Here is a 24,295-nt window from a genome sequence, read left to right as displayed (position 1 = left end):
AATAACGAGATGGAAGAAGATTCAAACCTTAAGGAGACGATTGTACCTCTTTTCTTAAACTATTATTCAAATTTCAAGCAATTATTATTATTATTATTGTTTTCTTTTTTTGCTTTCATAGGAAGCTAGAAAAGTATGATTTTTTTTGTTTGCATTTTTTCTTGTAAAAACGATTAATATATATATTTTATTTTATTTTTTTTTTGGTATGCTGAAAGGAGATGAACTAAGCCAATAGAGCGATTAATATATTATGTATTAGTAAACAAATCAAGTTGGGTTATGCAAAAAATAAGGCAAAGGACGGTCCCTATAAACCAGAAAACTTGCTAAATGTAATTTATTTTCGAAAATGGTTAAATTAAAAAAGGGCTCACAATTGTTGAAATAGTTTGAGGTTAGCTTCAAATATGAATTTTACATGAACATCATTTGATGAATTTTACACATCTAACAGATACAGAGTCTAACGGAGAAGTTTGCGCATTATTTTCTCTAAAATGTCTCCTGAGAATCTTGAGGCACTTTTGATAGGTTTAACGAACAATAGCATAAAATTCAATAATTACTAGAGTAAGAAAACTTTGAGCATCTCTTTATTCTCCGTAAAAAATAGCTGATTTATAGATTAGTTATAGTCAGTTAGCACATGCTAGACGAGTATTTTTAAGTACATGTTTATCCTCGCTTGCGTTATTATCGTAATGATTAGGTGCAACTCTCTAAGTTGTGCTACCACCGCCAACGCCGTCGAACAGAACACACAGTAGAGAGCTTCACAAGTTGCAAGAAACAGGTATTTTGCTGTTAATGTCTATGCACGTATGTATGTATGTATGTATGCATTTATTCCCTGGCAACGATTTTCCATTTTTGCTCGCCTGCTGGTGTGTTGGAGCCGTCATTTACACCTTTTCAGCCAACCGTCGGCAAATAACTTTATTCGACTTTAGAAAAACAGGTTGCTTGCTAATGCCACTATTGTTGTTACTGTTGTTGCATTCGAATGGATGTTTGTATGCTATTTTCTCCATTCTATTATTCGGTAAATTTTTTATATTTTTTAAAAGCGCTCAACGAGACCAATAACAACAACAAAAAAGCGATTGAGAAAATTTTGTGTGCATTAAAAAAATTTTAATTATTCAATTAAATGATTAAAAGTAAATTTATTTTTACAGAAATTAAACTTGTTGATAAATTAGATGCATGTGATATAACACAATGCAGCACACACACAAGCGAGCGCCTGTGAACACAGATAGCATAACACATTCTGTTGCACATATGCTAGACAGCAACTCACAGTTGCAATGCAATTGCATGCAATGGCTTACGCGAATATAATTTTTTTGAAATTTATTTTTTTTTTCTTAGATTTTTTTATTTAAATTTTTGACAGACAATTATGAGTGAGGCGTGTCGGAGGGCGGTCCATTTTAGTGTTTTTTTCGTAAATTTTATGATAATTGGAATTCTAAAAACTGAATGATTTTGAAATATGTTTAATTACTATTTATGCGCCCGTCTATTAGCTGCACACATGCATTTAACGTAAAATAGCGTTGCGCGATACGCGAAAATAAAAAATGTTCTATGTGTATGCGTATAGATTAACGAGGCTTTTCTATTCAAAGAAACACATTTTTTATAGCGTATGTTGAGTCCGTGAAGTTGGCAGGTATACGCCGAAGTGTCAAATTGTTGGAAAGATTTGAAACTTATTTTCAATTTCAAAAGCTAAAAAAAAATATTCAACAAATTCTTAAGCTTAAAATTATTTTTTATATTGACAAATGCCCCAATGATGGAATGTAAATACGATAGACCTACATACCTTTATGTAAGACGCATTTATAGAATTCGCAAGAAAATGACGATCATATTCGTATAATATGCTGAAATCGGCTCACGTAGTACGGTAAAAGTATAGGACAGAAAACATGTATTGATCAATTTTATATATATTTCTCTCTCTGTCTCTTATGGAAAAAAAAATGCATTATTTAACGATTATAGCAATTGTTGTCATGTGGCGTCTTGACCCCGATTTTCCAATTCCTTTTAATATAAAGTGAATATACCGTATAAAGAAAGTCAATTTTTTCGGGCCATAAAAAGGTTAAAGGTCTCTGAAGAAATGAAATGATGAAAATGATATATATATTTAAAAAACTTATTTTACACATAAAAAAAGTAAAAAAATGGCTTCGGGTCGTGGATGACTTTGTATTGATATAATCTAACTGACTCACACATTTACATAACAAAAAACGAATTATCGTGTTGTAGGGGAATCTACTTTAAATAAAATGTACGAAAAAAGTATTAATTTTCCCAACTAATTTGGCTCACCTTTGCAACAAGCCGTCGGCCTGACTTTGCATAAATGTATATATATCTTTGACATTAAAAGAAGCGGAAAACTCATTTTATAATATTAGACTCAAGTACCACTTCTATTTTGTAATGCGTCGGTATCCTGTGCTCTATAATAGCTAGCCGGGAACTGTTTCCAAAGTTCGCCTATAAGAAGTGTTGTGATTGATATGATGGACTTTAAATAGTGTCCCTCCACATTCCTAAAACCTCGTTAAATATAATTCTCATCGCGTTACATGTACGTTTCACCCTAAAACCTCTCTCTATTCTAATATGAATATTATGAAATTTGTAAACCCCTTTGAAGTGCAGATCAATGACAGCGACTTACTGGGATGAGAGAAATTTAAAAATCAGTAGTCAGTTTATAGTTTTCGTTCCCCACTTAGCTGAAAAGTAATTTTTCATTTTAAACTGTATTATCGGCATTATTTTGCTACACAGACGACGACGATATCACATTTGTTGAACATACAATGAATGTTAACCTTAAGTTGATACGACAGCAATCGAGTACCACGAACCCAAAAAACGATTCTGTCTCTCTTATGTTTCGTCACGTGAGCTAGCTCGAGAACGTGAACGAATCGACCCCAGTTTTATTGGTTTAAGACACTAGAAGATATCTTTGTCATTTTTGAGAAATTAGTTTTATGCTAAAACGCTTCAAAATTTCATCTCTTTTTATCGTAGTTAATTGCAGCCCTGAAAAGGGCTGATGTTACAGCAAATTTTGTCGGCATTCAGTTTTTTTTTGAAATCACACATAACTAAACAGATTTAATCCATGTAATCCTTCATAACGTTTTTGATGTTGTCCAGTTTCTAGTTGTAAGCGAAAATTTCCGGACTTATTACGATTGAGTGTTCTTTGCATAGTGACCACTGGATATGCGAGAACAATCTGAGTTAAAACACTGAAAATAGAATAAAATAAAACAAACTCTTGATAATTATGGCACCAGCAAATGATGTAGAAATAGTTAAGTAATTAATGAAATATTAGCGCGTTCTATTGGCTATTAAAATGTTACGTCTTGAGGACATTTACGAATTGAGGATTAACAACAGGTTTTCAAAATAAGGCGTTATATGGAAGGTGAGTCGACAGACAGGTCGGATACGAACCATTTTGAGTAATGTTCGCCGTTGGACCGAAGTACTCCAGTGCACAAAATTTCGTCAAAATATCTCAAAAATGGCGAACTATTGGCCAAACGTAAAAAAACACGAGTGACAGACGGACAGAACTTCAGATTCAGAACATGATTCTGAATTGATCGGTAAAATAAGACGTGTGTTTGCCTCAAGTCTTTCAGGGAGCTGCGTACATCCGCACAAACTTAATAATACCGTTAATATATCCTCGCACCCCCAAGCTATGCAGGGTGTAAAAATATAAAAATAAAAATATTGTATATACCTTATGCTGTTCTCTTGATAGCACGAGTAATTGTGGCTTTAATCCGCTATGTAATAGTACTGGTCTTATAATATTGATGTTAAAGGTACACAGAGAGAATTGAGATCCATTTCTTGGACATCAGTCATCGTTTAAATGGACGCGCGACGATCTTCGCTTCTTTTCTCTCGCTCCTGTGCCTTGTGCACTCTGTTTCGCAAGGCTTTTGCCGTAGCATGCTCCCCTTTCTTCTTCAGCTTCTAATCAACTGCTCAAACGTATATCTTCGTACCGAAGATCTTAACATTCTCGGGTCTTGTGCCTAACGATTTCCTTGTCATTAACGAACAACACTCCCAGAGAAGCAAGCAAGTTTCACATTTAAATCTTATTATTGTTTATTCCTTCATTTATATTTGTATTCGCAGATTTAAAAAAATAATCCAAGGATAACCACATTCAGGCGGACCATTTGATTAAAAGGACTCTTGCCTTTGGCGCAAACACCATTGTGTGGAAAACAGAAATCAGTAAAATTCGTGGCGGCTGGCAAACACCAACGAAATTAGAGCAAAACAAAAAACAAATGTTTTGTGAAGACACATTTGTGTGTAGCTGACGAGCGACTCTCTTTTTCTCTTCCGTGTAGTTTTAAACAAACTGAAAACGAAAACGAATACGAGAATTTAAGCAGTTTTCTCTTTCTTAATACAGAATTGACGTAGGGCGGCAAGAGAATTGGAGGTGCTTAGATTATCTGGCGAATCGATCTTATTGCTGAGCATTGAGCTGGTCGCCGCTGAATTTCGATTTCCAATACTGGTGGAAGACGAAGCGTTACTGCCCAAAGAATCGAACATGGAAGATAGAGCATTTAAAGAATCACTTGGATATTTCTTTTCACCACCATCGTAAGATTTGATACTTGAAGCTGGGGATTTAGGAGTTATGGAGCGATGGCTATCGGTGGGACTACGCGGAGGCAATGTACGAGGTACAGGACTTATATCCTTAGGCGAGGTTACATTACATTCTTTGGTGTTATTGTTGCTATAGTCGGTGCCGTTAGCGGTTACATCATTTATTTTGATCTTAGGGCTTTTCCGCTCGTCATCCTCATCGACTTCGGACTTGATTTCCATTTTAATTTTTGGCACACGTTCGCCTCTGCCATGCTCTTCGGTGTGTAGAACTTCAACGAACAATTTTTCGGCTCCAGGTTCCTTCTTAATTTCTAGGCCATAATCCGTTTTATGAGAACACGGTTCTTCAATATGCATTTTCTCTGGTGTAGGATTTTCTAATTTGCGTGTTTCAACATGCGTCTCAGCACTACATTCGCTAGCACTTCTCTCACTGCTTGTATAACGGTAGTGCTGATAATAAGGATCTGTTGTATCAATTAATGGTTTATTGTAGTCAACATTTTCATCAATGCCTAAACGCTTGAGTATACTTGAAGCTACAGGCGAGGTATTTTTGGTAGACGAATTGGAAGGACTGTTTGCTGGTAGCGTGGCGTGTCTAGGAGGCGTGTCAAAGCTGGTTGTGAACATTTGCTCTATGGCGCTTAAGACCGACGATGTACCAGTCGTCGATTTGTTGGCGCCATTTTTTGGTTCCATTATCTCAGGAGATTTGGTTTTGGAAATTAAATTATTGACACTTAAATTAGTTTTTGCATTCTCCCCAGCTGTCTTCACACTTGAAATAAATTGATGCATGCGCTCAGCGAACAACGCAGCCTCAGTTTTGTCGGGACTTGGACCCAAGCCAGGTCGTTGTAATTTCATGTCCATTTCCTGATGTTCTTGTTCCATTTGAGCTCCTTTCATTTCCAATAGTTTGCGTACGGGTAAAGATTTTTCCCTCTTTTTAGGCGCTGGACGTTTCCTGTTACCTGCTCCACCCATGGACTGCATTAATGGTTCGGCATAATGATTATTTTTTGCCATGTGATTGCTAAGATCCCCTAGGGAGTTAAAAGCTTTATCGCAAACTTTGCACGTCAGCACTGCACTAAGTGTGCGACTTTCTTCGGAACTCAAGCTATTCTGACCATCTTTATTATCACCTGTAGTGGAGGACGATTTCATAGAGATCGTTTGCTCTTGCGAGAGAATATTAGTATAGTGTTGAGTTTCTTGCATGTGTTTGGTCATTTCACTTAGTGAACGAAAACTTTCACCGCAGCGCATGCATTTTAAGATCTGCATTGCTTGCTCGACGCCTTTGCCCAACCATACATTTTGACCGCGTACTAATTTACGGGGAAGTGGAGTGGGGGGATCGCCTCTATATTGGAATGCATTCTTAGCAGCTGCAGAGGGTGTATTTGCGTTAGATTTATTTGATGTTTGTCGCATATGACCTTGACCACCGGACGGGGCTTGAGCAGAGGACATTGGTGTTCTATCGGCCGTAGTAGGAAGATTTCCGAATGGTGGAACATTAACACCGCAGTGTTTGCTGTCCTTCATGTGAGCTGTTAATGCTTCCAGTGTTGCGAAACTTTGCTTGCACCAAACGCAGCGAAACACTGAACTAGCCACACCCTTGTTCTGCCAATGAGATTGCCATATATTGTGACGAGTTTTAGTTATGCCCTCATTTGAGGCGGGCAAAGGAGCAGCCGTACTTGTCGGAACGGGAGGAGGAGGTGGAGCCACAGGATTTACACCAGCTGCTGTCGAAACACTTGGCCCAGAAGATCGGGTAGGTTTCTCCTTACGCGGACCTTTAACGATATCGGACATTTTCTCCAACGGATCGACAACGAGATCACTTTTACCATTCCAATCGGGAAACTGACCAGCACGAAAAATATTTGCTGCTGCCACGGCTGCGAGGTAGGGATTAACACTGGGCAACATGGGTGTAGTAGGTACTTGATTAGCCGCACCTGAAGTTGGAACAGCTGACATTGGTGGACTATCTGACTTGAAGATTTTTTTAACCTGAATTTGACCTATAGTCGAGTCTGGTTCAGCTGCATCATCAGCTAAACGTTTTCTTGTACCTACTGATAAATCTAAGGGGTTGTCTGCATTCTCTTCCTCTTCGTCTTCATCTGAAGCGGGCGGCTCTACGGATGCGGAGCGATCAAATAGGTTAGTGCGAAAGTCCAAAGCCTCTGAATTATTACTCGAAGCTGTGGGTGATGCTTGCGGTGGTAACTTAAAAGACGCTGAACTTTCCGTGGGTAGAGGTAAAGGCAGTCTTGGACCGGTTGCTGGTCCTAAAGGAAATCCGTATTGTTGGGCAGCTGCTGCTACCATATGTAGATATGCTTCCATGGAAGGCGGCTGTGCAGGTATATTTGGCAAAGTCGGAAAAGTCGCAGTCGGAGAATTGGGCAGAGGTAAGACACCGGCTACAGCTGCGGCCGCTGCCGCTGCTGCTGCACTACTAACTGCATTCTCTCGGGACTCTTTACCATTTTCGGAGGAATTCGATTCATGAGATGGACAACGTTCACTTGAGTTGGCTGAATCTGTGGAACGTGGACGAGCAGTAGGTAGAGCTCTATAAAGAAAATGAAAATAAAATATTTATATAAACATTTTGAGAACAGACAGACATTCAACTTAAAATATTTATAATAGAAGACTGAAGCCTCATATTAAACCTAGTAGGCGAAAACACTAGTTTCCTTATACGAGAGAACCGCTCTTTGTATGCATGAGTTCAAACGTCCAACTGACTTTAATGTTGAAGTCGAGTAATCAATGGGGAACTGTGGGTAAGCCTGTAAACATAGCCAACTGCTCCTTGAGAATTTCGTTCAATTTTTTTAAATTTTCTTACTCATTATCGAAGAATGTTGGATGCAGTTTATAGGTTTAACATTTCTATTAGGTTTGAAACAGCCTACCCACTCTTTGTATATTTAATCGATCAGAAGTTCTATTGCCATTTGACCGTATGGCGCATAGTTGGTAACACTACTGATAGACCCCTACAGTGTCTGGATAGTACCAATCTCCTGCCTTACATATTTATTTTGAACAGCATTAAAATCTGATTGGATTGAGGTAAGTCCGTATGTCTGTCTAAGTAATGTCTACGGTGAACATTCGCCTACCACGCCCACGTCCTGTATTATAGAGTACAGAAATTCAGTTTTCTCGTTTTATTTTTAGCCTTTTTTAAGAGATAAACGTATAAAGGATTTGGTTTTAGTTCAACATAATTTTCTTATTCGCCATTTTCATGTAAAAATAACTCAACCAAACCAAAGAAAGTTTCGATAATCTATAATAGTTGAAATTTTTGCAATTTCATATTCATATCCCTCACGGAATATATGTGTGGAAGTTTTGTTCGTTGTGTTTATTGCATATATAGGCCTTAAGCGAAAAAACAAGTTTTTCGACCTTTAACAAGCGCAGTGCTTGTGTATGTTGCAACCGATCTCTTGGAGCACTTGCAATTGTTCTTCCAAATTTAAAGCCATGATATTGATTTTTACGATCTGGAGAATTTTTGCCATGGGCATTACACAGGCAGACAACGGACATTCCTGGATCAATTCGTAATCCGGTACATGTCAAGAATTCTCGCATTTCAGAGAGTTTTTGAAGCTTGCTTACGGGTATTGTAAACGCTTTTGCAAACTGAATTATGAATTAACTTCGGCTGCTATTTAACTAATTACCACATATCCCGATTTAATATTTTATTCATAAAAAAAAACAAAAGTTTTTAATTTTTCATATATTGCGGTTTCTTCAAAAACACTATTTTAACACTAAAACTCCCGTTAATGGCAGGTAGGTTAGTAAATCGTTTACGACCAATTCTGAGCCGATTTGACAAATGTGTAGATTACATTCATTCGAAATTTATCTTCACGGAAACGTAAGCTGTTGACGAAAATGAAGAAAAATCTGCGCTTCGACGTTGCCTTCAGTCACGCAGTAGATCAACCTTATTTTTTAACCCCATCTTGGCACATGTCAAATTTGAAGTTTGTATTTTAATGTTTGCAGTTGTGGCAATCTTACAAAAACAGGTGAGACAGAATGCTCCGCTTTGGTAGAAATAGATATATGTTTGTCCGCGGCAGCTCGAAACGAGAATAGATAGGAGAAGAATTGAATAAAAGTCTTCCATTTAAAAAAATAAAAATCTTGAAATTAGTCAATATAGTTTTAGTGTTAAATATCGTATTTAAAATAGAAAAAAAAACTTAGCTCCTCCCTCTCGCTTTTGATGAAAAGTAAACAATCGAAAAATTACCTTAGGAGAAAGACAAAGTGCACGCGGCTGAAAAATGGGCTTTCAACAGAAGAGCTGAAAGCCAACAATGACAGATTCAATCCCTTATTTAAATCCTAGAATTTGAATTCCAAACAAATCAACAAAGCTAAGTCGTGGTGTCAAGTAGCCGGGCTGCATAGGTCACCATTTATTTATCTCAATTTATCTCAAGATGGTCCGGTGGAATTGATCTAGATTCGTGTATTGAAAAAATTAACTTATTGAACTAAATTAGTTTGATCGGGAGCCAACAACAAAAACCGAAAACATGTAAACTTTCTGAATTTTAGGCCAACATTTAAATATATATACGTGAATGTGAATATGAATATACATAAGTACATATATACACATATACATATATATATATATATATATATATATTGTGTGAAATCTATTTATTAATTCTTATTTCAGCGGCGGTTTTTAAGAAAGAAGAAAACAGATAAAAGAATGTCGTTATATTGCGCGTTTGAGAGTATCGACCGAGCGCTAACTATCAAGAAAATAATTAGTTTACCTTCTTTTTATTACATTCGATTACCAATGTGTTGTTGCCTTGAAAGCCTGACTATAAATGTATGGACCAACTTAATGGATGCACTGTACAATTTTGTAATTGCGGATAGTTGAAGATAGGAGATGCAAATATCTCGAAGTTCACAGGCCAATGTCTCATTTTATATATTAAATATTTTTAAATAGAGAGAGAATAAGAGAGAAAAAATATACCGCAAACTCATGTATATATATATGTAACCATATACTTATATATATATATATATATATAAGATTAAAACAACAGCAACAATGCCAAGTATGCTAATGAAAGCAACTCTGGGGTGTTATAATTTCAATTTCAAGTTCAATGCGTGCTATTTTTTGTCTTTGTTATTGTTGCTCAAAATGTGTTTAAAATACATATAACTGAGCCCAACAAACAAAACACGGGACTGTATACAAATAAAATAGAGAGTGAGTCATAATAGGAGAGAGGGAGAGTGAGAGAGAGAGAGAGGGAGAGAATGCACGTGAAAAAGAGAGAGGAGAGTGAGAAGGAGAGCGAAAAATACGGAGCGAGAAATAGGAAGAAAGAGAAGACTCTATAGGAAAATAAAAAAAAATTGTGTGTGTAACAATTTTAATTAATATAGTTTCAGTAAATTATAATGAATTAAATCAGATAAACTGTAAGCACACGTAATTATTTATGGAATTCATTTTGCGCTAAACAAATAAACCAGAAAATTAAAAAAAAAGGAAAATGTTTCAGATGTGTGGGTGCGTTTTTTTTTTTTGTGTACAAAATATTCGCATACATATAAGCATGTAAAAGCAAACACGGCACAGAAACATATAATATATTAAATATATTAAAGTTAACTTTGGTTTATTGCTTTAGTTTCTTCATAAATACTGTCGATTAATATTTGTTTAACTCGTACGCACGTACATGTCGACACACATGCACGAACACTTGCAACTGATTATACTATATTATACTATATATATATATATCTTATATATATATATATATATAAGAAGGAAAAACCACCTCTACCTGTATTAGAGAATTCTTAGCAGAAAAATGTATGTGACTTGTTTTTGAGTCTGGTTCATAAATCATTAATATTTAGTATCGTATGTCAATAAATATAAGTCTATGTACGCACACACACATGTACACATGTCTCTATTCACTTTACTTGGATATGTATATGTATAAGTGAGCATGTGTTTGCTTATAATGCTAAATACTTTTTGTTGTATTTTACATTAAATAAAATTTATACAATGCAATCAAATGTTTGTAGGTTTTGTAGGTTGTGTGTTAACGACTAAATATAAAACTCTTTGCTTTAAAAAATAAAATTTTTTCTATTTTTGTTAAGAATTCCATACAATGAATTATAGTAAGCTGCATACGTCGTTTCGTATGCACCAAAGATTTCAATATCAAGCCGATAGCAGTTATTTCTGCTTGTTCATGCACCTTCATGGCCTTCAAGAGATTTGAATTACAGTAAATAAAGCACATGTTTCTGCATGCATCGTACAATTTAGAACTTAACTGGGCTGATGGATTGCAAATCATGAAGAACTTAAGTATAATCCACAGCAAAGAAATCGTCAAGCTTCAGACAGAAAGGAAAATAACATTAACTGAACGTCGCAAATAATTCGGATCACAATGTTTTTTAAAAATTAACCACGCCACTATACTAAACTTAATGCTTATAATGAGTATCAAATAATCGGTTCAAGCTGGTCAGCTGGTTATCTCTCTCTTTCTCTCTTCTCGAAAAAGAAAAAATAAATTTATTGGTTATAAGGTCACATAATTCGCCAGCATTAGTTCAAAGTTAATAAATTATATTCATTGTTAATGTTTAAATTAATATAATTTTTCACTATATTGAATAAAATATTATAAATGATTTAGTCATGCAGGCGGAAAAAAGAGAGAGAGAAAAGAAATTATTTAAATTGCATTTACATTAACTTCAGAGAGATTGTCTGTTTGCGCCTACGGTAAGTGCAATATATTTTTGTTATTTCAGATTGGATTTTACATATATATATGCAATATTTTCAGATGGTGTAGCTGTAAAGTAATGTGTTATGAAAGTAAATCAGCAAAGAGAGGCAAAACATAAATTATTTGGCGTAAAAGGCTCGAGCGATTTTCCATTTAGTCTTTCACAATCCCGTTTGCCATTCGTTACTCCCCGAACAGCTCTCTACATTAGAATTGAATAATCAATAATGCTTAAAATTAAAGGAAAGCTAACTCCCAAATACTGTCCTTCGCCATTCGTCCTCGCGTTTCTATTAAACTATATATCACATGGACGTATGACGCTATAAAACATTCCCTGCCAGATCAAGTATTAGAAATTCGATGCAAAGGAAGTAAAATTTTCGTTTTGTTGGAGTGTAAATCAAACTGCAGTCAACCTTTTCAGGTATGTGTATATGATATCTGAATTTTTGTATACAAACATAAAATAATAAAAAATATTTTGTCAAAGTATCTACATCTAATTCCGAAAGAAGCATGATGCAATGCACCTTCAAAACTTTGAAACTTTTCCGCAATTCTGATTAAGACGATTCTTGATAAATTTTCATCAACAAAAAGTAAATTGAATCAAACTTGAGGATATTAACGAAACTTGAGTGTTGAAAAATCCGGCAGACCTCTCAATATATTAAGCTACCATTTGCTTCAGAAAAGCAAAACAGATAGTTATTTCAAACGAAGTTTCCGTAAAATGTTTCCACTTTATAAGCCAAAAATAGCTAACGTACCATCACTTTGGCGAAATCCACAAGCCTCGAAGAGGAAATGAAATTATATTCTACAAGCGCCGATTCACTTTACTCAGCATACCTTATCTAAGAAAACCGATTTTACCAAAAGCGTCAATAGACCTCTCAGAGTTATTTAGAAACAGGAATTACGCTAAAGTCACGATTTCGTCTGCAACACTAGGGCGTTAAATCTAACTCTATTTTTATACCTTTTACGTTTTGTTAGGATAAAGCCTATGGATTTTTTTTGGTTTGGAATGATTTAAAAATTTCTGGGATTTGAATTTTGAACGCAATCGTGTGCAGTAAATTGAACAATAGAAATATGTATTCCTGGAAGTCATATCTTGTTTTACTCATCTCATGCAACACAAAATTTACTAACGACACAATTCCTAAATTTTGAGTCCTTTAGGATGATCCGATAAGCGTGGACACGTGCGTACATGCATGTATGGTCATAAAAATAAGTACGAGTCGTATTTTTCAGTGCTATGCCACATAAAATCTAACAGATAGCTCTCACGGAGCCCGCGTAACATTTTCACATGTGCCAGCCCTGCTCAATATTAATTCTGGGAATCCCACGTCAACTAGTTTTTACAGCAAGAAGTTGAAGGCTTTCATTTTGCTTTAGTGCCTAAAATATTTCTCAGATACCGCTTAAAATGCGTGTATCCGAGATAAGAATGTGCTTTTAAGTCGCATGCTGCCGAAAAGCTTTCCAAATTCCAAATAATGAAGGCTACGATGTCAATTGGTACATATGTTGTGATGCTACCGCATAGGCACATGGTTCTAGAGACCATCAAGTCAGCTTAACGAAGTCGGTGGGGTACACACCTTCTAAGTTGCAGCCACTTCCTATACCGCCTCGCACGCTTCTTTCTGACCATCACAGCATTACACGTATCACTTATCCCCTCAGTGATTGCCCGTATTAGATAAAAAAGAAAAGGAGTTTAACTTTGTAAACAATCGGAATCCGCTCGCAATGGTTTATTGGATGTGAAAGAATTGACATTTCTCAAATGTAGTCCTTTCGCTTGTTGTATAATAAATTTATCTTACTTTCAATTCCGTTCCAAAACAAAACCATACTGAGCTTTTATGAAATAAATGAAGCAAAAATGAAAATTCAGAATAACTTGCGGAATCGATTTAAACTTGTTTGTCTGGCTGTCCACCTGTCCGCTTTGTTTCATTTTGTCCAACCTGAAATTTGGTGCACTGGCACATATTGCCAAAAGACGAACGCTTTTCAAATGGTTCGGATCGCACCACTTTTTGGACTTCTTCTCGTGCAACACCCGTGCTATCTTAAGCCATTCTGCGCGTTACATAGCAGAATGACAATTACCAAAGAAAAAAATGTGTGTTTGGTCCGTATGTCGACATGTGAGACGATACCTACCTGAGGTTTTAAACGTAATCCATTTTTAAAACAAAGTATTTATATTTAGATGAGGGAAACGTAAGCAAGCTCATCAGTCTCTTATCAACAGTTTTAATTTTTCAAATGAAAATGTTGCGTAGAGTAGAATAACGTTATGGACCGTATCGTTCAACCGAAATTTTGTCCCCATGAGATATATTCTTAATAGGACATAAGATAGTAATTATCATTGTGTTAATAATAATTATTATTTTTCCTGAGAAGATTCTTTGCTATTTCTTTTATTTATAGTCTGCATTATTGGCACCGAATTTAAGGCATTTGCACGTAAATATATTTTCTTCTGTATTTGCGATTAGTTCTTTTGCTCAGACTTGCCCGTAATTGGCATCACTGTGGTTCAAGCTGAAAATTTATTCGGCTGTGTGTTATGTATAAAAATCAATAAAATTTATTATGCTTACAAAAAAAAAAAAAAAAAAAGGTATTAAAAAAAAAATCAAATCGTATGCTAAATTTATTACAATACTTTTACTAAATAAATGATGGAAGCATTAAGAATATCAGTAATCACCTCTTATGTATACACAAATCACGATTTCATGAGGATAATTTAAAATTAATATTTGTATTACGGACTTAATATAAAACTAAACTAATTTATATCAACATTATTAAATGATTCCAAACACGCGAATACTATGCAAGGCTGCCTTTCTTTATCATGTTCGCAGGTAGGGCGAATTTCGAAGACGTCCAATAATTGGCAATCAAATTATTTTCAAATTAATTCTGTTATTCGAAAACTAATTAAACGCAGAAGATCATAATCGCTTAATCGCTTAACATATTCCACAGTCCTTGTTAAAGATAATTAGCAACAAGTATATCTCTTTATATTGAGTGCAAAACTGTGACCTCTTTGCGTCCTATAAAAAGAATTTTTCGGAAAATCAAGTTTTTCTTTAATTAGCTTAAACGATACCTTAACTAATCAGGAATGACATCAAAAAGTATTGCGGGCGTGGCAAAATTTTAATTGCATAACAAATGGCCACTAGGAGGCTTTGAATATGTGCCTCCCAAAACTTGGCTTTTCAGAATTGCAAGCAACATAACTCGAGCAATTTCCAATCTTTTCGTTCGAATCTTCTCCAATCTCCAGACAAATACGTAGCATTTTTTTTAACAAATTAATCCATCCATTTTCATACCGTACACAAGTTGCGACGCAATGGTATATCAAGTTTGTGGAAACGCACGCCACTGCTAGGACATATGTACCTTTTCTTATAGCTATCCATTCAGAATCGCTTTCTGATTTCATTTAAGCATGTTTGTCAGTTTTTCTTTAACTCAAGCAATAGACCGCAATTCCTGGGATCTTTATGTGAAATTTTGTACATTGCCATGTTTTCTCGCAACGGAGATCCCTATTGAAAATGGTTCGGATCGGAGTACTTTCTCAACTACTGCCCTTATAATGCGTCATTTTCAAAAGTCGTAGTGTGAATAATTATAGGGTAGTATGGGGGATTTATTAGCGGGCCGTGGATCATTATTGTGTTCTTACTTGATTATTAATGAAAAAATGGAGTCTCTTCGGTCGAAAATTGAACTTTTTTATTCAAATGCGAGTCAATCACACAACAATCGATATTTCTAAAAGCCCCTACATGATTCGCTAGATATAGACTTTTTTTCAATTCAAATTTGTACCAGTTACAGTGCGTGCCGCAGGGCCTGTTAAAATGATAATGCTTCGCGAGAATGGCTCCAGTGTTGCCTATTTCTTATATTTTTCAGGAGTTGTCTTCTTCTAATACTTGAATATACGCCTAATAACCTCATCAAATATTCTTATTCTTCTACCCTTTCTTAGATCTAAAAAGAAAGAAGAAACGGTAGTTCAACTGACCTCGACAGACTATGTAGATACGTTGGTGGTAAGAAGATAAAGTTGTGTTCTCTTTATGTGAAATGACCATAAATACGAGTATCGCAGTACTCTAATAACACATGTAAATGGATTCAATCAGTTATTGAGTTTTTGAGTCTTCGAACAGCACATATATAGCGAGCGATCAAAATTAGTACCTCTTTATGTTGAACGTCAAACCTACGAGGCGGTGTATGACCACTTTTGGTTGTAGGTACCATGAGGGGCTAGTCGATAAAGCTGCAGTTAGGTGCTCCGTGAGTGAAGACACAACAATTACCGCTCAGACACACATCTCCACCAGGTTGCCGCCACACCCTGTCTCCATCCCTTTCTCTCGTCATTTTATTGTGACCGTCATCGTTTCGCACGTATAGGAGGCACTCTCTGAGTGATTAATTTTAATAAAAAATAAATAAAATACCATCAATGCTTTTTGTCAGGCTCCCACCAAAATTGATGTTTTTATTGTAAAATAAAGCAGTTGCATAGCATGTAGGAATTATTAGAATTTATTACAAAAGTAATGAATCCATTCGGGCTTGTGGGCATGAAGCTCAATGGCTTCGTAAATAAGAAACATTGCCTCCTTGGAGTAAAGGATATCTCCTGCTGTTTCTAAAGAACTTCATGTGCACAAACTTTAACCCTTGCATGAGAATTGTGGACCGAAATTGTCCTTTTTGAAAACGAAAATATTATGGCAGTTATCTTTAACGGAAAACGCTACAGCCACATGATTGTTAATATTTGTGTGGCAGGCATTAGATACTTACGTTTGGGATGGTTTGTAGTTTCAACACACATCTTCTCGCGGCCCAATCACTCTTCCATGCTTCTTGGAAGAAAAATTGATTGATCGGGTAATTTCAGATATTCCTTTGAAAATCGGCCATCAAGGTCATGTGACAGCACTTGAGAATCATTGAACAAGCCATAAACCCTCTACCGATTGAGAGTTCATGATTTGCTCCACTAATTCATACTGACTTTATATTTCTTTCCCATCGTTCTTCTCATTGTTGAGACTTGTGCCGTAAAGTGGATAAAAATTGTTGTTTCAAACGATTGAATTTCTTACCAACACCCAAGTGCAATCATTAGCATGAAATCATTTTAAAAACAAAAGTGGCATGAATCAGTATTTAAAACAGAAACAAATCATCTTAATACCTTCTACCTTTTCATTTCCCTCACTTCTTATTTCAATTGGAAAAGCTCCCTTATTCGGCCGCTCTTTATTAAATTTATTTGCAAGTTTGTGAATTTTTACAATTCATCTTAAGGCGAAAGGAATTGTATTTGTAAAAACCGAATTACAGACATGCGTTGCATTTTAATGATAAATTTCCTACTTTTCCATTTTGACATTAGATTTCTTTTCTTTTTTTTCCACTCTTCCTCGTATAATGAATTAACTTATAACACGCAACTCTTTTACTACATAAAAGGAATATTTGATTAAAAGTTATTTATTTGTCTATTTTCCGAACAATTAAAGCCAAAACACAAGCGCAACATACAACTTAAGAACCTTAAGAAATCAATGTTTTAAATAAACAAATCGAACATATAATTTAAGCGAAACACTAATACTTTCCTAGTTATTATGGAAGATAATTTAAAAAATCTTCAACTTTGAAAAACTGGGTTGCAATCCTGTACTTACTATGAGACGTTTCAACGAGGGCTCCTATCTTCTTCAATTTTTTTCTGATAATTTTAAAAAGCATTTTCAAGCTTTGAATGCCCCCCAGTTTTCGGAACAGCATGTTTCAATCATTGATATCACATCTGTAGAGTTGCAAATTTCGAAGGTCTCCAAGTCTATGGGAAGAAACATTTCAAAAGCGTTTCCAAATTATGTCACAATCAGTTATTAGAATTATATCCATGAACGGAAAATTTCGCTTACGCACGAAAACGCATCTCGATATAAAGCGATTTTAGTGAATTAGCTTATTAAAGCTCTTTCTCTTCTTCAATTAAGCCCAAAATTTCTCTCTTTTTAGCTATTTTTCAAGCTCTTTATCTATAAAGAACATTTGATGCTTGCGCTGTGATGGCAACGCATCGTCATAGCCTTCTTTTCTCTGTGTATGACCAGCGACCTTGGGGAGTGTCATGCATTATAATTCAGCATCAAAATGGTGAACAGATCTTCTATTTTTCACATTGCCAGCAATTCATTTATTGAGTCCTCACGGATTTACTAGTCCAGTATCTATAAATTCTAACCTTGACGAGCCAATATTTTGCTCGATTTTTTGATTTCGTGTTTTCATATTTCCTAGTTAACTAAATTAGTTACTCAGTGGCAGTGCATTCGATAATACATACGTACATACATACATATAATTCATATTTCTTTTTAAAACGTTTTATTCAACAAAGCAGAGTGTTCTGGATTGAAACAATTTAGAAATGTGTTACATGCGTTGTATTATCTGTTTCTTCTCATACCTCGCAGAATGGCTTAATCATATCAAAGAAATTATATAATTGTCAATTCTCTAAAGTCAGACATACATAACGTCTTTCGTGTGCAGGTGTTTTGGAATTCCAGCCTCCATAGCCTTTTAGCAAATTCTTCTCTTTTTTTTTTGTCAAAATTTCCACAAATCGTTTGAAATCGCAGAACATATTAGATATTTTACTTCATTGATAACAACAACTGGAAATACGCATTTGAAGGGTTTACAGACCATATGCAAGATCCTGAGTCGAATTACCCTCGAATGAAAAAAAAAGACAACTTAAATCAAGTTTGAGGATAGTCAAGATTCGCTTAAAGCTAATAAGACATGCGAGCGGAACTCTTCAGTTCGCTTAGCAGTCTAAACAAAAGGTTTATATATTTTCAATGCAGTCTATCTACCTAGTGCGTATGCGCCCCGCCCGCAATAGGCATGATAGTAGCTGCAGCTTTAAGAAATGATTGAATAGCTATGAATATCTATCTTTCGAATAGAAATGATCAAAAAGAAGAGGTTTATTCTCTAAAATCTTTTCACATTATTTTTTCTTAATGCTCGCCACCTACACATATGCTTTCTAATACTAGATAAGTCTACGAACGATGAAAATAGAAAATTTATGTCTTGAATAGCCGGAGAATTGAGTTGAAATTAAATTATTGCCAGCACGTGGGGGAGGATCAGCAAAACATATTTATGGATTTATTTATGGATATATGTGAAATAAAGCATTTCAAAGTTTTCTGTTTTGGTTCGAAGCGATTTCAATTTCAATTTTCAGCTGTCTATGCCCGTCTTTTCGGTCCGTTACATTGTATTTCCAAATTAGTTTATTAAAATCAAGTCAACGGACATATAAGGAATTTTCTACCTTCAAATACGTTTAACAACAGCTATATTAATGGACAGATGGACGGATGGATGAATAAGATGGAACATTTCTTTATTAATATATTTATACATATATATGTGTATATACGATAGATAGAAATCATATATGATATTAAAGTATATGGGATATATGATATATATCTATATATATATATATATATACATATATATATATACATTGAAAGTAGAAATGGTTTAACAATTAGTGTCCGTCCGTACACTTGATTTCATTTAGCCGCTGAGCAGTTTTTTTTTTTTTAAATTTCCTCTGGAGGCTTTATTAGTTTAGTGCTCTCTTAAATGCTCTTAATCCGTTTATTTCTTATTTATTTTCAATTTGTCAATCCAAGCAGTCATAAATGTAAGACAGATGTGAAAAGATGAATGTTATTATAACTAACTAAAATACTTATTCAGTCTTAAGTATACATTAAAACTTCTCTATACTCAAATATATTTTACTAATAAATACATTAATGGACATACGAACCGATAACGAGGAATAATTCTTCAGTTATAGACAGGATAGATATATGGGATATATGACGCATATGCCCATTGTTTCAAAGAAAGCTTGACAATTAACGTCCGTCCGTCCACGTAGTAATATATTTTTTGTGAACTTTCTCTAGAGTTTATTAGTTTACGGTTCAAAGTATTCGGTCCATTTCTTTTTAATTTTCAATCCTTTAACTTAAGTTGTCTTAAGTGACAGGTGGAAAAATGTGAGAAGTAAATAATTAAAAGACTGATCTTCCCGCATTAAGAGTATCTTAGAAATTTTTTCTACCCTCAAGTACATTCCACCATTAAATATATTAATGAACAGACAAATACTTCTTTATATATATATATACATATATATATATATTATAAAAATAGTAGAAATTTGTATGGTTTCAGCACAATGTTTAGCAATAACTGTCCGTCCGTTCGTACACTTGATTTTATGTAAGCAGGAAGTAATCTGTCATTTTCTTTCAAGTTCTCTGAAGGCTATATAAGTTAAAGGTTCAAAGTAATCATAATTCATCCATTTCTTCTTAATTTGCATTCGTTCAACACAAGCTGTCTTAAGTAAAAGGTGAATAGCAAGTAGTTAGAAAACTTACCCAGCGTTAAGAGCCTGGCGATAGATTTCTAACATTAAAGCTTCATGCAACATTTTATGAATTTTGTTGTAGAGTTTTTCCTTTTCTTGACAATATTCAATAAATACACGAATTTATTTTATAATAAAATAATTTTTTTTAATTTCTATTTTGTTATTTTTTTCTTTATATTTCTAATAGGGGAACTTTGATGTATACTAGAGCACGCTGGTATCGGGTTTTTATAAATATTTGTGTCAGAAAAGTTTTGTTTTTTGTTTCTTTTTTTTTTTTTTAATATTTTATTTTTAGTTTAAAGTGATTTATGAGGCTGATGGGCGCAACCATTCACATACGTTCACACGCTTATAATTAATAATTTTTTTTTTTTTTTTAATTTTGGAAATGTATTTAAAGTTAAATATTTTTGGAGGACTTATAATTTAGATTTGTTTTAAGAGGAGGAAACTTTTTTATTAGCACTGACGTTACGATTTCGTATAACTGGATTTTTGTTTTGGTTTGTCTTTCTCTTATTATTATTATTTTTATTATTGTTATTATTATTATTACTAAAATTTTCAGTGAAATACGTTTAGGAAAAAGAAAATAATGCATATTTTTAAAATTAATTTTATTAAGTTATTAATTCTTCTCCTTTCTTTAATAATTAATAATTGCCATGAATCGTATACATTGGTTGAATTGTAGGTAGTTTAGTGAATAAAGAGTGTGGGATTTTTTCTTTACTATTATTTAACTATTTTTGTGGTTTTTGTGTTTTGAGCATTTTATTTTTTGAATTTTTTTCTAAATTTTGAACTTTGTATTTTTTTCTCCTTTTTTTAGACTTTATTTTATAATTTTTAAATTTTCATTACGTATACTTGTTGTAATATTTGTTAATTTTTTTTATTTGTTGTTTTTTTTTTATGTTTTCTTATTTTGTAAAGAATTCTTTTTAATAATAATTAGTTTTATTTATTTATTTATTTTCAGTCTTTCTTTATTTAGTAAATAAAAGTTTATTCATCTTCTTTTCTCTCTTTCCCTTTCCCTTTCTCTCGCTTAATCTTTTTTCACAAGTAATTTGACTAGATGTTGATAATTTCTTCTTTTTAAATAATTGCATTTAATTGCCCGTTGAAAACACGTTCAAGCATGTATATGATGCTTTCTGGCTTTTAATTGAATTTCCGAATTTTTATTAACATTTTTCTAGTGTTGATGATGTCAGTCATACTTTACTGTAATTAATTGATTTTAACATTTTTTTTTTTGATTAATTTCTGTTCTGAACTCTTTTTTTTGTTTTGGTATCCGCGTGCGTATTCTAACCGTCGTTACCCGTTTGAGAGTCGAACAACGAATGTCGTCACTTGTTCACAAAAAATTGTCTGTTAGCTCCTAACTGCCTGCCTGCCTGCCTGCCTTCATGGCTTTGACTGACTGCTGCTATGTACATTGGCCTGACACACTCACAATCAACTCAAATACATGCAATAATAACAACAAAAACAACAACAATAAAAGCAACAAGAGCGGCATACAACCATCATTAATGGTGATGAGATGATGGTGATGGTTCTGCTGCTGGCTGTGACTAGCTTTGGCTGCTGGTCTTATTGTTTTTGCTGTTTTAAGGTTGCTCTTATATTGTTGCTGTTGTGTGTGTTTGATGCGTTGTTGATGCTTCTTCGTAATGTCGCTGTCGTTTCGTGTCTCGCGTGTCTTCGTATGTTTATCAAATGTTCAGTTGTGCTCTGCTGCTAGTATTCTACTTTTTTTTCTCTGCTTACTGTGATGCGTGAGATTTGTTTGTTGGAAAATTAGATGAGTCTTCTTTTTTCCTTTTTTTTTTTTTAATGAGTTTATACAAAACTACTAACACAATAACAAGCTAAGAGATATCTTTTAAAAACAATCATCATCAATTAGCCTAAAAATTTATTAAACATATATATATAACTAATTTTCTTTTTTAAATATAATCAAAATTTTGTTTTCTAACATTTTTGTTCCCTTAAGTTACGTATTTCCATGCACCCGTCGGTATTTAAGTTTTCTTTTTTTTTTATTTAGTCGATGGGATCTTAAAAATATGCTTTAATCTTTAAGAGCTCCGTATCCATGTTACTTAGAAGTAACGTGCTTAACTAATATTCATGACATTTTTTGTCATCCCGGACTACATAAATGGAATTTCTCAATTTTTTTTTTGTTTTTTTTTTTATCATGTATTTACACATTTAAGAACTTTATCCTTTAGTGCGCGTATTCCAAAACATTTGGTTTGGTTTTTCTCTTTGTAAAAATTCTTTATGCAAAAGCTCAAAGCTCTTTTGGGTACACCATCAATAAAAAAATATAGATGTATTTTACAATTTTTTACAACTTCACACTTTAAAATGACGACGGCTTTTTAAATAACTTTATTTAAAAAAAAAAAAAAATTCCCCGCACGCAATAAATAATTAATAACACATGTTCTAGCGACTTAACGAACGGGAAGAGACTGAGACTAAATATTTTAAAAAATAACGTGTCAAAATTTTCAAAACACTCTCTGATTTTCATATCAAACTCTTATTGCACTGTTTCCCCTGAATTAACTCTTGTTTTTTTATCTATAAAATAATACATTCGTCGAAAACTCTTTCCATTTTGTACTGCGCTCACTTATTTCTAATCTCTTTGCAAATATGTTACTCCTTCGTTAGCGTTAAAAGAATACGTAAATCTCTTTTACAATTTATTTTATATTTCCATTTATTTCGTATAATTCAATTGCAAGTTCTTTTTTTCCTTTCTCCTTCGACATGTTGCAGTCATACTCAAAACCAGTTGTTTCGTTATCAGACTGTTTCGTTCTCTTTTTAAAAGTGAACGTTTTTTTTTTGTTACAATTTTGACGTGCCTTCCTTGATGAAATGCTTGATGCTCATTAAATTAATAAAGCAAGCATATGATAGACAGTGATGGCATTATGTAGAAAAGCAAATGTAAAACACATACAAAAAAACACGTGCTAGCAAACATGAGAGGTTGTCTCTTTTGCTCTTGTTATGTATAGCTTAGTGAGGGATTAAAGTAAACTAAAACATATTTTCATTGTATTTAAAAAAAAAAAGTATCAATGGAATTGATAAACATGATTAATAATCTAAAAACCTAAAATTAAAAGCAATCTTTTTCAACTAATAACCATGTCTGCGATATGTAATTGACTTTGGAGATTTCTTTTACGCTTTTTACAAATTATTCCTGGTATATTCAATAAGTTTGTTTGCTTTCGTTTTAGGTTCCGTAATGCAAATAAAATTTATGACAGTTCTTCCAACGATGATTCCTTAGAATGCTTGTATGTGTTTGATCTTGTGTCACGTTCTCTTCGCATTGCAATCTTTCTCGCTCTAACTTACAACCCATTCGATATTAAACTCTCGTTTGACATTTTTGTCTCCCCTATAGTGTGTGGTAAAAGGGGTATGTATATGCTATGGGGTTTTCTGTCTTTCCTGTTTTTTCGTTTTTCTTTTCACACTGCTTATATGCATAGATATAAGCATGTATGTTCTCTATTTAGTTTGAAATGAAATGCCAGTTTTCTTCATTTCATCATTTTCGTAATAGTGTCGTCGTTTTTCTTTGCTTTTGTTTTGCGACGTACACACGGAGGCTACTAGCTGCTGGCTTTGGCTACTCTACACTAGGTAAGGGTGTATAAATATTTATTTGTGCTTTTGTATGTAAAAGTCTTGCGAAAATTTTCGAATTCGTTGTTAGTTTTATTTTCGTCATATTTATATCCTCATGCTACCCTTTCGTATTGCTCTTATGTATAACGTGTATATATGTATGTACACCTAAACATTTTCTTTCTGAGTCGTTCTGTTTTGCTTTTTCTCGACTCTTATTGTAACAGAGAGTTTTGACTGTTCATTTAGCCTTTCTGATGTGTTCCTTAGTCTGTCTGATTTTCCGTTTGTATGTATTGCGTTGAGGTGTAGAGGTGTGTTTCAAATTGTTTTATTTTTCACTATTATTTTGCTCTTAGTTTTATTTGTTTTTTCTTCCCATCTTTTACTTCAATTGCAGATTTTCTCGATTCGCTCGCGTTCTCACCAAGGGGAGGCGGCG

The 24,295-nt window shown here is 34.0% G+C and overlaps 1 protein-coding gene across 1 annotated transcript; it reads right to left on the bottom strand.

Annotated features, from left to right (window-relative positions):
• Positions 1–2,801: 2,801 nt before the first annotated feature.
• On the bottom strand, positions 2,802–20,716 carry LOC119640521 (protein teashirt). The gene is made up of 3 exons (XM_038038608.1): positions 20,177–20,716; positions 3,806–7,309; positions 2,802–3,299 (listed from the first exon to the last, which is right to left on the bottom strand). The coding sequence occupies exons 1-2, from the start codon at positions 20,227–20,229 to the stop codon at positions 4,471–4,473; spliced, it is 2,892 nt and encodes a 963-aa protein (XP_037894536.1). The 5' UTR covers positions 20,230–20,716; the 3' UTR covers positions 2,802–3,299; positions 3,806–4,470.
• Between the last annotated feature and the right edge of the window lie 3,579 nt (positions 20,717–24,295).

Source organism: Glossina fuscipes, unplaced genomic scaffold (genome assembly GCF_014805625.2).
Source record: "Glossina fuscipes isolate IAEA_lab_2018 unplaced genomic scaffold, Yale_Gfus_2 121, whole genome shotgun sequence".
Classification (NCBI taxonomy): domain Eukaryota; kingdom Metazoa; phylum Arthropoda; class Insecta; order Diptera; family Glossinidae; genus Glossina; species Glossina fuscipes.
Note: the sequence above shows the minus strand (reverse complement) of the source record. Positions and strands in the feature narration are given on the sequence as shown.